This window comes from Trichogramma pretiosum, unplaced genomic scaffold (genome assembly GCF_000599845.2).
Source record: "Trichogramma pretiosum strain Unisexual culture from Peru unplaced genomic scaffold, Tpre_2.0 scaffold37, whole genome shotgun sequence".
Classification (NCBI taxonomy): Eukaryota; Metazoa; Arthropoda; class Insecta; order Hymenoptera; family Trichogrammatidae; genus Trichogramma; species Trichogramma pretiosum.
The window spans coordinates 818540-835477 of record NW_019641622.1 but is presented as its reverse complement, the minus strand read 5'-3'; the positions used below and the strand labels follow the sequence as shown (position 1 = coordinate 835477).

Below are 16938 nucleotides of genomic sequence, written 5' to 3'. Positions count from 1 at the left end.
TGTGTTATACCTGCCCAAGTGTATATAGACTCGCTCCCGCTTATACACCGTGAAAAAGGCATGGTGTTGCACTGCTGCAGTTGCTGATGCATATTCATGAGCACATTTGCGTATATAACTTTTTTTTTTTTTTTATATTATAGTGCTTTTACCAGCTGGGGCATCCGCACTTACTTTATTTCAAAAACATTAAATATTTATAAGTTATAAAAAGAAAAACAAAATTAATTACAAAATAGTATCGATAGAATGTTCATTGAGACTTGGTCTTGGGTCTTCGACATCTTACTGCTATCATCAGACTAGCACTCCCAGCCCGATGAAGAAGTCGCATAACATTGTGCAAGCCTCAATATTTGGACGAGCGATCAAGCGCTCCACCTTCAGCGGAGAGAAGAGCCCGATCCTCTTCAGTCTCCCAAGCAGCACCTTCCTCTGCGTTTGGTACAATCTGCAGTCCCATAGAATGTGGTTCAAAGTTTCCTTGTCGCAACCACACCTGCAGCCCGCGTCCGAGATGATGTTCTTTCTCTCTAGCGACTCTGCTAGGCAGGTGTGGTTGGCACGCATCTTGTTGATCATGACAATGTGCCGCCGAGGTATTTTCACGTTGGAGAACCAGGGTGTAGAGTGAGTGCTGTAAAACTCCTCGAAATATTGCTTCCCCTTTTCCCGACTCTCATCCATGTTCTTGATGTTGCTGTTATTCTTTGCTTCGAGCGCAAAGCTCTCCGACAGGTCAGAAGAAGGGATAAAAGCCGGGTCTGGGGGTTGGTTTTTCGTAGCTTCCTTGGCTACTGCGTCCACCACTTCATTGCCCACGATGCCTATGTGTGATGGAATCCACAGCAGGCTCACTTTTTTGTCTAGGTTGTTATTTGCGTAGCTGGCTAGTCGTTCTTTTATATCCAGGATTAGTGCAGATATTTTTCTGCCTGCGCCTGGTGATTGGATGCTGATTATGGCGCTGAGAGAGTCCGACACGATTACAAATTTTTTATTGTCCAGGCTCTCGATGTAGGTAAGGGCCTCTTTAATTGCGCAGCACTCAGCAGTGAAAATTGAGCATTGTGGGCTCAAGCTGCCAGCACTTCGGTATCCTGTTGCCGGGCAGAAAATCCCGTATCCAACACTTGCGGCTCCTTTGATCTTACTGCCGTCAGTGTAAACGGGCAGCGTCTGCTCCGCCTCCAGGCGTTCACACAACGCGTGGTCTGGATCCGGCGAGTTCTTAATGTGGTGTCCGAGAGTCACATTTGTTTCGGCTGTGAAGGTCAGGGTATGGTAGCTGTGGTTGTACGGATTAAATCGTCCTCTNGCCCAAATATCTTTACACATTCATCTTCAGAGTAATTCGAAGAGAAAAAAGTTTTTAAAAATTGTTCTAGTTCATAAGTATTATTTTGAAAAATCAGTTAATATTAATTAAAATAAAGTTAAAGTACTCTTGAAAATTCCTTAGGTTGACATAATACAAAGAATAATTTTTTTTTAATTGGTTTAACATTTTTATTTTTGATAATAATCATAAACATTGAACTAAAATAAATAGAAATAAACATGAAACATAATATAAATTTATAAAACAAATTCATTTCTATGTTTGCCACTATTTGCAAATCGATCAATGACATTATCTACACTAATTGCTATATTCCAGTGAATGTTCATCAATGCCAAGCCATCTAGACGATCTTCAGTCATTGATGATCTTAGCCATGTTTTGATTCTTCGCAAAGAAGAAAAGCTTCTCTCTGCGCTGCAGGAGCTTATTGGCAATGAGAGAAAAATTTTAAAAAGAGTTGTAATCACTGGAAAAAACACCTCATCGCAAGAATCGAGAATCTGCAGTGCATCGCAGTTCTCGAGTTTGTACTTTTTGCAATGTAACTCATACAATTCCATTTCATTGCACAACTTTCCATGTAAAACATTTTCTGATTCACCAAAGATTGATGCATATTTGGTGACCAAGCGGTTCAAAGCATTTTTATATTCATGATTATCCACTTTACTTTCACCGGGAAACAAAATATAAAAATCAAATAATTGTAATGTTTCCTCGGGAAAACGAATTTTTAAGTCGGCAATTATATTGTCTAATAGACGAATGAAAATTGTGACTCGATAATAATCTTCTACAGATTTGCACGAGTGATTTTCTCGATTTTTTTGTTTACCAGCAAGACGAGGCACTTTTAATTCTACATCGAGTTCTTCCGCAGTAGATCTATCCTCCTCGAATAAATTTGCAAAATATTCTTCAGATTTTTCTCGTTTATTTGATAAAATTGTTATTGTATCAACTAAAAATTCTTGTGCAGATTTCATATCAATCCGAGTTTTTTGAAAATTACGCGTTGTAGATTGCCGCCATACAGCCGAAGAAACATCTGTTCGGAAGTCGCCGTCCCTCGCGCGCTGCGTAGAACTCTTCAATCTTCCGAGTCACTTCAAAATTACTATTGCTAAAGGCTTTAGCGATATATGCTTTGCCGAGCATTTTGGCTCTCTCTTCAAAGGAAGACACCTTGGCCTCGGCGAGCAGAATGTTTGTAGGCGTACTCGTACGGTAGCCAAGGGCACATCTGATCGCCGCAAACTGAATTCTTTCCAACTTTAGCTTGTCCTGCTTGTTCGTTGGTAGGTAGATGAAGCTACCATAATCTAAGATGGAACGGATGTAGCTCTTATAGAGGATCAGCAGCGTGTCCGGGTGTGATCCCCAGTATGTGCCACACAAAAATTTCATGATGTTCATTGCTGAGGTGCATTTTTTCTTTACGTAGCTGATGTGCTCTTTGAATGACAGCTTGTAATCGAAGATCACGCCGAGAAACTTAGTGTGGCTGCTGGAAGAGACCACGTGCTCCCGGATTTTGATCCTCTGGCTTCCCGGCTGAATGTTTCTGTCGTTGAAGTGTATTAGCTTGGTTGTGTATGGCGATATGCCTAGTCCAATGCTGTCCAATTTTTCTCCAAGAATCTCTATTGCGCTCTCCAGAGCGACAACTCCCTCCGCGGGGTCGGCGGCCTCCACGGTGACCGAGACGTCGTCCGCAAACTGAGATGTGCAAACGCCAGGTGGTAATCCGTCAGTCAGTGAGGCAACATACAGCGAGTACAGTAAAGGACTGAGTACTGCGCCTTGAGGTACACCCTTGCATAAGCGCCTGGAAGTCGCGGCTCCCTCCGTGAAGATGAGGCGCTCGCGAGTGACAAATTGTACGAATTTGACTATCCTTCTTGTGCAGCCCAGCGATGCCAGCCTTTCCAGCAGTATATCGACGTTCACGTTGTCGAATGCACCTTCGACGTCCAGGAACGCCGTAAGCACATCTCTTGACCCGCGAAAAGCGTTCTCCACCATCAGGAAGAGGCCAGTCATGTTATCTACACACGAGTGGCCCCGCCTGAAGCCGTGTTGATCTTTAGGTATCCAATCGTTCACCTCTGCCCACCACTGTAGTCGATTCTTCATCATGGTTTCAAAGAGCTTGCAGAAGCATGATGTCAGCGAAACGGGTCGCAGACCTTGTTCTCCAGGTTTTGGTATGAGGAACACAAACACCTCCTTCCATGCCTCAGGGTACATCTCTAGCGTATACATTTCGTTAAATATGTCGAGAAGAATCAGCTTGAGCTTTATCGGGAGCTTCTTGATGGTGTCGAAGCCCGTTCCGTCTAGTCCAGGGGCTGATTTCTCGTTTTTGTCCTCCAGAGCTATATTCAGCTCTGAGAATGAGAAATGCTCGTCTAAAAATACGTTTTCCGTGCATGATGGCGTATATCCAGGATCGGTCTCTACCCATGGAGGACACAGCTTGCCGATGGCTGCCTGGCGAAGTCTTTCCCTGCTGCTGCCGACGTACATGTGGCTCCGGTCAACGTCAATCCATTTGTTTTTAAAAATCTTGCATTTTTTCCACACGTATGATGATCCAGTGCGAAAGTTTAAGCTCTCTGCGAATGACGCAAAGCTTTCTTTTTTTTTGCATCTCAGCATCCTTTTCATTTCTGCACATCGCTTCTTGTAGTTGATCAGATCAGCCAGCTCGAGGGAAAACTTGAATTTTTTGAGCGCAGCCAGTCTCAGCCTTTTTGCGCGATCGCAATCTGCGTCCCACCAAGGGACGGGATTGATATGCCTGCGCTTGGTTACATTCTTTTTGCGTGGCGTACATGTAGATATGTGGCGCCTTCGGCGAGCCCTCGCATCACTCGGCGCTCGAGGCGACGAGAGGGGTTACCCCCGCTCTGAGGAGAAGAGTAAACCGAGAAGAACGCACACACAGCCTCACGTGTGGCGAATGTCTCGCCGGATATTCGGTAACTAGTTAAAATAAACCCGTTGTTAATCTAACCGCCTGTCTTCTTTTGTCGCTTACACCCGTACACCCGCGAAGGATCTGGCAAGAAGTTGAAAGTTTAAGAGCTACCCAAGGAACTTCACAGATATAGCTTCTGTAATAAGGTCGTAGAAAAATTTAAATTTTGCTGCTGGGTTCAAGCTCACAAAGGTCTCTGAGAAGAAGTCGGTGTAGCGCGCTTCCCACAGCTCGTAGACCCTGTCCCACTCAGTGCGTGTAGAGTTGATTCTGTGCCTGCGCTGCAGATGCTTGTGTTTTCCCACAGACACAGTGGTGATTACCGGGTAATGGTCCGAGCCCCATGAGTCCTCACAGACCTCCGTGTTGATCAGTTGATCAATGTCCGGAGTAGAGAACACGAGATCGATGTTAGAACCGTAGTTCCTTCGTAAATTTGCATACGTAATCGTGTCGAAGTTATGCAGAACCAAGCCATGCGTCGTATATGCCTGCTGCAGATACCGGCTGTTGTCATCAGTGCGCGTTGAAATCTCCCATCAGAAGTGTAGCACGATTCCTATCTACGCATTGCACTACCTCGTCCCACCCCTCCTGGGGCATTGTGCCATAGGGAGGTCTGTAGCAGATTATAAGGTCCATTGACGGTCTGCAGTTGTTGAGACGAAGCCCGCAGGTCTCGACCCTTTTGTTACGAAGGCTGAAGCGAATCTCACTAAAGTCGATATCCTCACGCACCCAAACTACTATCCCTCCTGCTCTCGAGTCTCGATTCTTTCTAACGGCACGGAAGTTGGGAATACTTAATTGATGCTTCGAAGTTAGCCATGATTCCACACACACAATGATGTCAAATTCCGGGGCCGCTTTTCTTACTTCTGAGAATTTGTGAAAGATGCTTCTGGCGTTCCAGAAGACTATTTTGAGCTTTGGAGGAGTGAATTTTGTTTTTAGTTTGTGGTATGGCATTGCAGTTACACTTTATTGTTCGAGTATCGATCTGTTGTTTTCCTTGTCGACCTCATCTTGATCGGCGAGCTTTTTGATGATTCTATGGATCCTTTATTTTAGATTGTTACAGGTAATTAGCTGTTTAGTGATACACAGCATCGCTGAGAGAGCCTCAGTGTCTGTGGTGAAGTTCTTGACGATTGTATAGACGTTGCTAGCCCCATAAGTCTGATGTAGCATCGCCGATAGTGAGTTGAAATTGAGAGGGTACAGAGATATATTCGCTTCTAAGTAATTTCTTGCTGGTTCTAAATTTTCTTTTACTTCCTGTAACGACGGTTGTTGCTCTACTTGTTTGGAGCGCTTAGCGGTGGGTTCTAATGTTTGTTTGGGCGAGAACACCGGAAAAATTTTGCGAGTTTGGTCCCTTTGCAGAGGAGGCTTTACCTTGGTAGGTGAAGGCGACGATAGCTGTCTCTTCATCGTCGTTGAAGCAAGGAGAGATTTGCTCATGAGTGCCTGAGAGTTGTCCTCCGTGGCCTCGGTTGTTGAAGCTTAAGCTGTAGTTTTCGCCACCACCTCAGTTTGTAGGGGCAGAGACTTTGCTGCTGCCGCGATATCCTCTGTAACGTGTTCGACTTCATCCGACTTGTTCGTCCTAAGGGGTGACTCTTCGGTGTTTCTGCAGTATTTCGCAATGTGTCCCTCTTCTTTGCATAAAAAGCAGGTAAGCTTCTTAGTCGTGAAATACAGCGTGTACGTCATTCCGTCATGCTCGATTTCTAATTTGGGGGGTATCTTTTCTATATCGTTGGCTTTAACGTACACCTGCCTTCTGAAACTAAATACATTTTCGTATCCTCGATTTTTCAGGCCCGAGTGCACAAAAGTGATCTGTGAGACAGGTTGAACTTGCAGTTTGTTCAGTTCCTGTATTATTTCCTCTTGCGTGATGGTTGGACAAACGTTAGATATAAGCATGCGCTTGGAGTGGTTCACTAAGGGGCGAATGGTTAGCTTGTGACCCTCTACTTCAATAGTTCGGTCCGTAAGCTCTTGTACCAGAGCTTTATCGGAGAGGTAGATACATACTCGATTCATCGAGATGCGCGACACGAATCTGACATTTTTGGGCTGGACAATCGTTCCCACGGCGATCGTATATGAATGAATGGAAATACCGTTGATCGAATCAATAATAATGGCTTCTTCTTTCGTTGGATATCTAAAGTGCTGTGTCATCTCAGAGTATGACGGTTTCTGCTGTTTGTTTTGATTGTCCGGCTTTGACAGTGGTCTAGACTGATGAGCCTAAGGCCATCCTGGCTCGTTCAAATAGACTTATAGGTCCTACACAAGATATTATTTTGTTCACTGCACCCCCAGGCACCTGCACACATGCAAGTGACCCAAGGTGTGATAGTTAAAAGTAAAACGAGCACACAAATTCACAAATAGCACGTCGAAGCGACGGAGCGGTAAGCCTACGATGTTTACTGTACGACAGCTAAACATCGAATCGCGTATATAACTCGTGTCTATAATAAATAAGGAGGGAGCGCGAGAGCTCTTTGACGGACGACTTTTTTTCACCAAACGAAATGCAGCTGATGCTTCCTTGTTTTATGTATGCGGTGTCTCTCTCGCGCACGACCTTATCCTTCCTCGTTCTTCCTTTCTTTTACTTGGGGGAAAATTCGAGTCTTTTTCGGGCAATTTTGAAAATCGATGCATTTCTTGTCCGGAATTTCCTGTTTTGCTCGGACGACATAATTGCATCAATATCGATCTGACTTAATTCGCCTCGACTCGTTTCGATAGTCTCGCGTCCATCGAAGTTGCACTTCCTGTATCGAGCTCAATAGCCTTGATATCTATAATACACAACGTGCATTCAGAACTGTGCAGAAACGTTGATTGCGTCGGTGGTGCACCGTGTCGTGCAAAGAGCCGCAGCCGAGACTCTCGAATCATCATAACGCGCGTGTCGACTCGCGCGACTCGAGCGCCATCTGTGTTAGATGCACCGCAACGCCCGCCGCGCAATGCAAGTACCACGAATAATCGATGACCCTTTATGTATTCAATGAAATTGCAGTACGCCACTTTATCGGGCGGACTGTGCGCGTTTTCGGTATCCGCGTCTGGCCGTAAGTGGCTTTTTCTACTGCGAAACGTGATTTTTCAATTATACATTTCGAAGTCAAGGTGAAAAATTGTAACGGATTGCGCGGTCGGTGAGTAAACAGCTTTACACATTTGTGTACACTCTCTAAAACAATAGTTTACAATTCAATATCTGTGCGTAAAACTTTATAAATTATTACTTCGGCCTTTACGTTTGAAATAATGTAGTAGCACATAAAGACTACACAAGAAAAAAGATTCGTAGCTTCAAATGCGAATGAACCAAATAAATATTTTTTCAAATCTACATATATAGTTAATTTAAACAAAAATATAATTAATTCAAATAAATATTTATTGGGTCCAAACAGAGTTTCTAAACTTGAGCGAAAAAATAATACTTTGTACTTTAGCTCAACTAATATTTTAAATTCAAGCTTAACGATACATTAAAATTTTAATTATTTTTACCGTTACATATCGATCGAACAATTGTTATTTAAGTTTAAATTAGGTAGGAAAAATTTTAATTTGTATTTTAATTTCACCGCGTTGACATAATTTGCTCAAATTAAAATGGATCGTACAGTGGATCCAGTTTTGTACAAAAACTTCGAAATAGCTTGAAAAATTAGGGAAGATAATTCTTATTGGACCCTCGTGAGTATGAAGATTTCTTTTCTATATCCTCTTCAGAATAAAACAGTCAAAATTCTTGTTAACCTATGTCTATGTTTATTGATGATTTTATCATTAGTCATTACGGTATGTACTTATTAGACTTTGCAAACTACATCAGTAATAATCCGTATTTAAATATGTATATAATATTGTGAGGAACTTCAAGGATTTTAATGATAGAAACATAAATGGTTTTCTGTAATAATATAAGAAATTATAATTATTTTTCCTTTTTTCAAATTTAAAACTAATTATGTACAATCAATACCTGTAATAATATAAGAGACAACATTTAATGTCTCTACCACGATGTTTCTCTTCAGATGTACTTTCACTAACTGTTCCCTCAATCTACCTTTAAACTATATCTAGTAGAAGTCATGAGCATTATCAATGGTATCAAAGCCAAAAAAGCTTCGGGTCACGACCTTGTCACAGGAAGGATGCTGAAAGAATTACCTCCAATTGCTTACAGGTTCATCACTATCATCAAAAATGCTTGTCTAAAGCCGTGCCACTTCCCACTTCAATGGAAAGAAGCTCAGATAATTCTTATTCACAAGCCAGGTAAAGAGGCTGACAGAGTGGCATCTTACCGACCAATCAGTCTTCTTCCCATACTATAAAAATTGTTGAAAGAATAATCCTATCAAGAATGAAAGTAATAATAGTCACCAAAGGCCTTATCCCACACCATCAATTCGGATTCAGAAGTCGGCACTCAACGATTGAATAAGTCAATAGAATTGTAGCAAAAGTTCAGCAAGCTTTCAAAGAGAAGCTCTTTGTCTCAGCAGTGTTTCTTAACGTTGCTCAGGACTTCGACAGAGCCTGGCATGAGGGACTACTCTACAAAATCAAGAACAGCTTTCCTACAAAAATTTACCAATTGCTAAACTCATATCTGCAAAATAGAACTTTCCGAGTCAAAACCAACTCTGTAATCACGGAGCTCTTTCATATCCAAGCTGGTATGTACCTCAGGGTAGCGTTCTTGGTCCACTTTGTATTTGTGTGGTTCGTACCGAATAAAATAATTCGTGCCGATCTAAAAATCCCATCAGTACGAGAGGAAATACTGGTTTTCTTTTACAAATACAAAAACAGACTTACTAAACATACCAACCCGCTGGCCTTGGAACTTCCGTTACAACCAACAGCTTCAAAACTCAAGAAACGCAAAATACCTCAATGATATATTTTCTCTTTTTTTTTGCTATCTTCTTTACAAACAATGTAAAAAATGAGCATAAGTAATTCAACTTAATGAATGGACACTGATTGAAAAATTAAACAACCGCAGACATGTAATATGACGTGATGAAAGTTTAATTTCTCTCTTTCTAAGAAAATCTATTTTTTTTGCAGCATATATTGTAGCGAACTGTACAAATATTCTTCCCAAACAAGACAGCTATTGCAATTGATAATGACTAGATCGCTAAAACCTTGCACATTGTAGATTGGACCAACCATGCCAGTTACCCACGAATTATATTCCCAGGTTATTTTTCATTCTGATTTTTATCTACTAATTAATGAATCAACGAACTGTATTTTGTATCATACTATATTTTGTAGTTGTTGAAGATCTCTTTATCATATATGACTGCATTGATATAAGTAGCCTCGACATGAAGATGAAATAGCGTACAGGATTATGGGGTTTTGGATCTTTTGGACTCTCTGGAATTTATTGGAAAGAAGTATAAAATATGAATGAATTAATAATATACTATTAAAATATTAAACTGATTGTGTGAATTTCCATTTATGGCGTTCAGAAAATATTAATTTTTCAATAAATAATTTGTAAACAAAAAATACGAATTCCCACCAAGTTCAGTACCTTGTCTTGTGATCAATATCACAAGATTCAAATTTTTTCAAATTATATTCTTAAAGCTATTAGAAAAATTATAATTATAATCTAGCTGAAATTGGCTCCGTGGTATTTATTTAAAAAATAGAGAAGTTAAAAAAAATAAGTAAGTCGTTCGCATCTCACTCGCTACATGCCCGTGCAAGAAAACTTGACGTAGGACTTCAAAAGGGGGTATAATTGAAAAGAGTGTTATAAAATTAAGTAGTGTACTATAAGCTTGTGCCATATGGGTCATTTTCTCGCCGCTAAATTTTCCTCAGATTTGACTCTTCAAACAACTTTACACATTTGTATAGCTCTCAACAACAATGGTCTGGAACAATGGTATAAAACAATGATATAAAACAAATTTTTAATAAAAGTCATTAATTATTTCGATAATTACTTTCATAATAATTTGGTGAAAACATACTGTTTTCAAATGACTATTAAAAAGGACAGAGTTTCAGATATATTTTATTTTATAAAAATATAATTTAAAATTTTTTACACTATATTACATTACGATGAACAGATCAAAACATGATGTTAAATCTGAAGAAAGTGAAACTCATAAATTTTTAAGTGAAAATTATCCTTGGTTAATAACTTTACTGAAAGTTTCACTCATGTGGCCCTACGGAAGTAGTATCAAAAAATATAGATTATCAGTCACGATCATCTTGATTCAATTGTCATTTGCTTTGTCATCGGTAATGTATAACTTTTTGATTTTCCACGAATGCCATTCATTTGCAACAAATTGTATCTCAAACAGCCATATTCAAAATTTGATTTTAGATTATACGATTGTGCGAAGAAATAAGTAGAGAAGACAAAGCTTATAATGTCCTCAGTGAAACTACAGTTCAAGTTATTTTCGTATTGGGCACCACGCACTGGAATTATTTTTGTTTTTTTGATACAACAATTACTTTCAAGGTAAGAAATATTTTTAAAAGTATATAAACGTTTTCGTAATGAAAAAATTTTATTCTTTTTGGGAAGCATTTTATTTTCCTTTTTTGTCTTACCGTGAGTTTTTTTCCTACACATTAGGCATAAATTCTTGTTGTTCACTTGTCATAATATTCAGAAGAAACTATTTATATTAAATAAATAAAGGTTAATAAAGAAATATTAAAATCAATTATTTTTCTTCTATGTGACGGGCTAAAGATAAAAAGTGAGCTGCATAAAATTGAACAGAGTTGGTCATCAAGTAGTTTAGAAGAAAAACAATATCTAAGACATTATTTGGATGAATTTAGAAATATATCTCATCTTATCGCCGGTAAATTTAAGGGCCCTTAAAAAGCTCTATGATTTTATGAACAATTGCTTACCTAAGTAACCTCCGAAATAATGTAATTAAGTAATTTACTTTTAAGTACTAAGAAAAACAAAATGTTCTAGATGCTAAAAAACATCGAATTTTCTAGTTCAGGGAAAAATTCGTTCAAGAAATTCTAGAAATTTTTAAGTTTCCTGTGAAAAATCATCATTTTCTAGAGATCTCTAAGGTTTTTTGGGGTTTCGTATATGAAAATGAAACACTAAATAACCCTCAATATCTCTAGAAAATGATAAAACTCAAAAAAACTCTAGAATTTCGTGATCAAATTTTCCATCGATAAGACATTTAAAAAAAAATACCAATTGTGTTAACACGTAATTTTTTTCAGCAATAATTTTCATAACTGCTGTAATATATGGTGTCGCTCCAATTTTACTACCAATAGAGAATAACTCATTTTTGTCTTCAAATTATTCTACAATCAAAAAGCAGCCTTTTCATGTTGAGTTGTTCGTTGACGAAGAGAAATACTATTTCTACATTTATATGTATACATTAATTAACGCTGTTACTTATGTTATAATGCTTTCTGCTTTACTTCTTCAGACTCTTTTTGTTTGCTATTTCGTAATAGGCAAATTGAGATACACAAGGTAATTCGATTTAAAGTTGATAAATACAGATCAAATTTTATCATTCAGTGTCAAGAAAAAAATAATAAGTTTGATTGTCGCTATCCCTTTCACAAGAGGCCCTCTGTATTCGCGAATTCCTCATACGCAATATTTATTTGACGTCAACTACCATTTTTTGGTTAATTTTTATATTTTATTATGAATGAGGAAAAATTGAAAATGAACGTCCAAGTCCATTTTTCTGAATAAAAATGAAAATTATCGAAAAACCCGACTGCGCCACTAGATAGCTGAGAAAAATACGCATAAAAACCAAATTTTTATTAATTTTTTTAGTTGAATTACATTTTCATACGTGTTAGTTGCGATTACTGCGAGCCGCGAGTCGCACTGTGGGGCGGTCGAGCGCCGATTATGCTTGCTCGTATCATATATACTTTATGTAAAATATACTTTATGTAAAAAAAACTCAGCTTTTCATTGAAACACAAAAAAACACAAAAAATGACGCTTTTTGAGATATTCGAGTTTGAAAGTTTACTTGCATTTTCCGAGGTGAAAATAGAAAATTTCGGAATTTAGACCTCACCATAGGAAAGCTGAGCAAATTTCCTATCGAAGTCACTGGTTGGTTATTTTTTCTAGGTTCGTTTAGGTACTTTTAGAGCGAGTTAGAAATTGAGCAATTTCGCTCAAAAACGCTGTTGCGTGAGGCGAGTTTTGAGAAATTTCGCCACATAAGTGGCTTCAACTGTATTTACTTTTCAAACTCAAATTATTCGCGGCAATTCTTAGGAACCTTGCTCGCGCAAATATGAAGGACCTCTTGTATTCTAAAAACAAGAGATACGAGATAGCCTTGGATGATTCAATTTATATTTGTGATGACATAACAAATCTTAGAGGCAAGTCGAACGAAAGTGGACAGCTGGATCAGAAAAATTTATTTTGCTGCCCCAGCAAATAATTTAACAAAATTTAGCATTAAAATATAGCCCAATAATTTTGCTACAGCAGCAAAATATCTTTTTCTGATCCAGCTGTGCACTTTTGTTGGACTCGTCTCCAAGATTTTTTTCAATCTATGCACAAGTTTTGTGTTATGATTCAGTATTTTTTCGTTATAGCTATAATTTGCAGCAGAGTTTGAATTCTATGAAAATGAAAGATATGTTTAAAAAAAGTGACAATGATTCTGCATACAAAAACATTTGTAAAATAATTCAAGATCATCAATTTTGTTTAGGGTAAATTTAATTTATTTGGGTTATAATTTTTTTGAGTTGCATGTTTGAGCTTTAAGATTTTTAATCAAATAAAAAATTCCTAATTTAGCAAAACATAAAAAAACTTTGACAATAAAATAAAATTTATTTTATAGATTATTCGATGAATTCAATTCTTGGAGAAGATTTTTTATTCTTACTGGAGCATTAGGAACTTGTACAAGTGGAATTATTGAAGGGTTCCTGGTAAAATTTAATTTCTTCATTTTAATAAACTAGAAAATAAAATTATTTACTTGTATAATTTCAATTTATCTCAGTCAGTAGTTTTTTTTAAATCCGATAAAGATTTTTCAATGAGAATGGCTTGCACATGTGCATTTACTATGATTACAGTCTTTACAGTTTGTTACTTATCGGAAAATATAAGTGAGGCTAGTAATAGTATTTACAAAAGTTGGTATGTTACAACCATTGATTTTTTTTCATTCGTTTTCATAATATGGAATATTAAACTATAATTTATTATTCATAATAATATTCAAAATTAATATAATCATACTTGTGGTGTTACATAACTTTACATCCATACTGTCTGTTACTTTATCCGATAATCTTCTTCCTTTTTTTTTGTTTTAAAATAGTAGAGGAATTTACTTTTAGCTTGGATGTTTCAGTTTAGGATTTGTATATTGTAAGAAGATCGTTATTTTTCTTTACAGCATATATCATAGCGAATTGTACAAGTATTCTTCCCAAACAAGACATTTACTGCAGTTTATGATGATAAGATCACTAAAACCTTGTACAGTGAATATTGGGCCAACCATGCCAGTAAACCACCAACTTTTCAGCCGGGTTATTTTCAATTATAATTATTTCTCACTAATCAATAAATTAACAAACTAATGGGGCTATACTTTACAGATTGTGAAGATCTATCTATCTTACATTACTGCATTGATATCAGTAGCCTCGATGTGAAGATGAAACTAATCAGATTATAGGTTTTTGGATTTTATTGACACTTTCGAACTAACCACAATAAATTAATCACTTAATTTATAATATATAACTATTAACATTTTGGATTTATTGTACAAATTTACAAGGGCATATTGCTTATTAGTTTTAACCATAAACTCTCAATTAAATTATATAGAATTGGTTTTTCCTGAAAAAAATCTAATTAGTAGTCAAGTGTTACTTGGTCAGTGAAATTTTTAAAAGAATTTCTAACGAACGGTCGGTATACATTACTTCAGCTCTCTATTTTGTTCGCTGCTTTTACCTCTTGAAGTTTCTGCTCTATGCATAATTTCACTGCTTCCTGAGAGAATTAATTTTTTTGATTGCACTTTTTTCATTGTTTCGACATATCACCTTTAGAAGGAGCACGACCGAAATTGTGTCACCCATAAACGTAACGACCAATTTTAGAGAATAAGTGCTTATTTTCATACTAAATACTATTCGACTATTCGTTTTCGATTTTCGTGTTTCTCTGGATGATGGCAGATTGTGATTAAACAACAAGTTTTTTGTGTCAATTGAAAAGAAGATTATTGTCAACTCGATTTCACCGAGAATCGGCCATACACAAACGCAGCATCTACAAATACAGCTGCATTCACGAGTGCGTGCGACTGTTGGCTGCATAAAGGCCAAAGTTAGCCCAAAGTTCCCTAATAATAAACATGCCTGCGCGTCTGGCAGTAATATGCTGTGTATAGAGCAAATGGTACGCGAGCAGCGCAAACGCAGGACACGATGTGGCATTCAGTCGTCGCCGTCGTCGTTGTGGGGGGTTGCTATATAGAGGAGCTTGCTGAAACTTACATATTATATTAAGCCAAAGCACTACACCCTGCACTGCAAAGCTTGTTTATCAAGTTTTAGCTCATTAACGCCGAGTCAGAGCTGTGCTGTAGCTGATGCTGCACTGAGCACAGGCGCCAGTCTAGTACAGCTCGACTGTTGCTGCATAGCGTCGCGCGAATCTCTGCTGCATCTCCTTTTATAATTACACGACTTTCTCGGATGCCGACGCAGGCAAATTTTTCTTTTCTTTTTTCATTTCTTGTCGTCGTCACCGTAGTCGTTGTGTTATATAAATAAGAGAAAAAAGATTAAATAAATACAAATAAAGTTGGAATCCTTCAACGTCCGTTCAAGCGACAATATACTTTTACATCGGTAAGCGTGAAAGTCGTTGCTATTAGATTCGGGGCTTGCTCGCGAGAAAAAGCGATGACAATTGGTTTCTTTTCCACACCCACCCCGAGATATTTACACGCATGGCGAATGTATAAGATATCGCGCGCCACCGTGTGTAACTAACCCGCGGGGCACTACTTTTCCAGGCTTCTTGTTCAAAATTTTCTCGTGCAACTTTGGGCGAGCACGCGTATATATGAGCAATTCTCTAAATGAAACGCATTTTTGGAGGTAGAATCGAGGCAAATTTTTTTTTCAACCTACGCGGATACGGACCCCCGGGAAATGTTTTTGGGGGTCCTAGGAACATGTAACCACGTAGGAACCATTGAAATTTCAATAGTGCTTACTTTTATAGCTACTTTTGTGATTTAGAGGACGAAAAATCATGTTTTCTCGTAAATGCGGCTAGTTACTCGATTTCCAAGTCGTTGAAAAAGTATCAAAACTCATCTAAAAAATTTAACTGACTACTGATATCGATAGGAAATTTTCTCAGCTTTCCAATGGTACTATTCGATTTTCCGAAATATTCAATTTTTACCGCGAAAATCGCCATCACACATTGAGGGCTAAATATGTCGAAAAATTCAGTACGGAAAAAGTGATCTTTGATGCCTATTTTTGATTTTTTCTGTTGGAAATGAGATTTTTCGGAAAATCTGACTGCACCATGAGAAAGCTGAGGAAATTTTCTATCGAAAGAATATCTTCATTTATTTTTTGACTCGAATTACAATGTTATACATGGGAATTTCTTTCACGTTGTTCGCTGTTTTTTGTTTCCGAGCTGATTCGGCGCGGTCGCGAGGTTTTCGGCTCGGTATAATCAAAACTAGCTCGTAAATTCCACTAAAAAAATAAATGAATATATGATTTCGATAGGAAATTTCCTCAGCTTTCTCATGGTGCCATCAGATTTTCCAAAAAATCTCATTTTCAACAGGAAAAATCAATAATAGACATCAAAGATCCCTTTTTCCGTACCGAGTTTTTCGAGATATTTAGTTTTGCACGTTTGATGGCGATTTTCTCGGCGAATGTGCGACTTATCGGAAAATCTGATACCACCATTGGAAAGTTGAGAAAATTTCCTATCGAACACAGTAGCCAGTTATTTTTTTTAGATGAGTCTTGATACTTTTTCAGCGACTTGGAAATCGAGTAATAAGTCGTATTTGCGTGAAAAGATGACTTTTCGTCCTCTAAATCACAAAAGTAGCTCTGAAAATAAGCACTATTGAAATTTCAATGGTTCCTACGTGGTTACACGTTCCTAGGACCCCCAAAAACAGTTCCCGGGGGTCCGTATCCGCGTAGGTTGAAAAAAAAATTTGCCGCGATTCTACCTCCAAAAATGCGTTTCATTTAGAGAATTGCTCATATACGTATGTTTATATAGCCAGAGGCCATAAGCTGCCACGCAGAGGGAGGCGTGAGAAAATACACACACCCTCTTATAATATAAATCCCCGTGCGCTTGGGCCGGTGTGCGTTTTCGCTCTCGCGACTTTCCATCTCTCGCGTAATGCATCGCTCGTCGAGCTGTTTATTTTCCGCGCTTCAAAGCTCGCTAGCTGAGCTGTATAGATATATATATATGTAAGCGCGT

The 16938-nt window shown here is 38.1% G+C and overlaps 1 protein-coding gene across 1 annotated transcript; it reads right to left on the bottom strand.

The window, feature by feature from the left end:
* Positions 1-297: 297 nt before the first annotated feature.
* LOC111693658 lies at positions 298-1338 on the bottom strand. Its single transcript, XM_023458983.1, has one exon. The coding sequence runs from the start codon at positions 1336-1338 to the stop codon at positions 298-300; it is 1041 nt and encodes a 346-aa protein (XP_023314751.1).
* Between the last annotated feature and the right edge of the window lie 15600 nt (positions 1339-16938).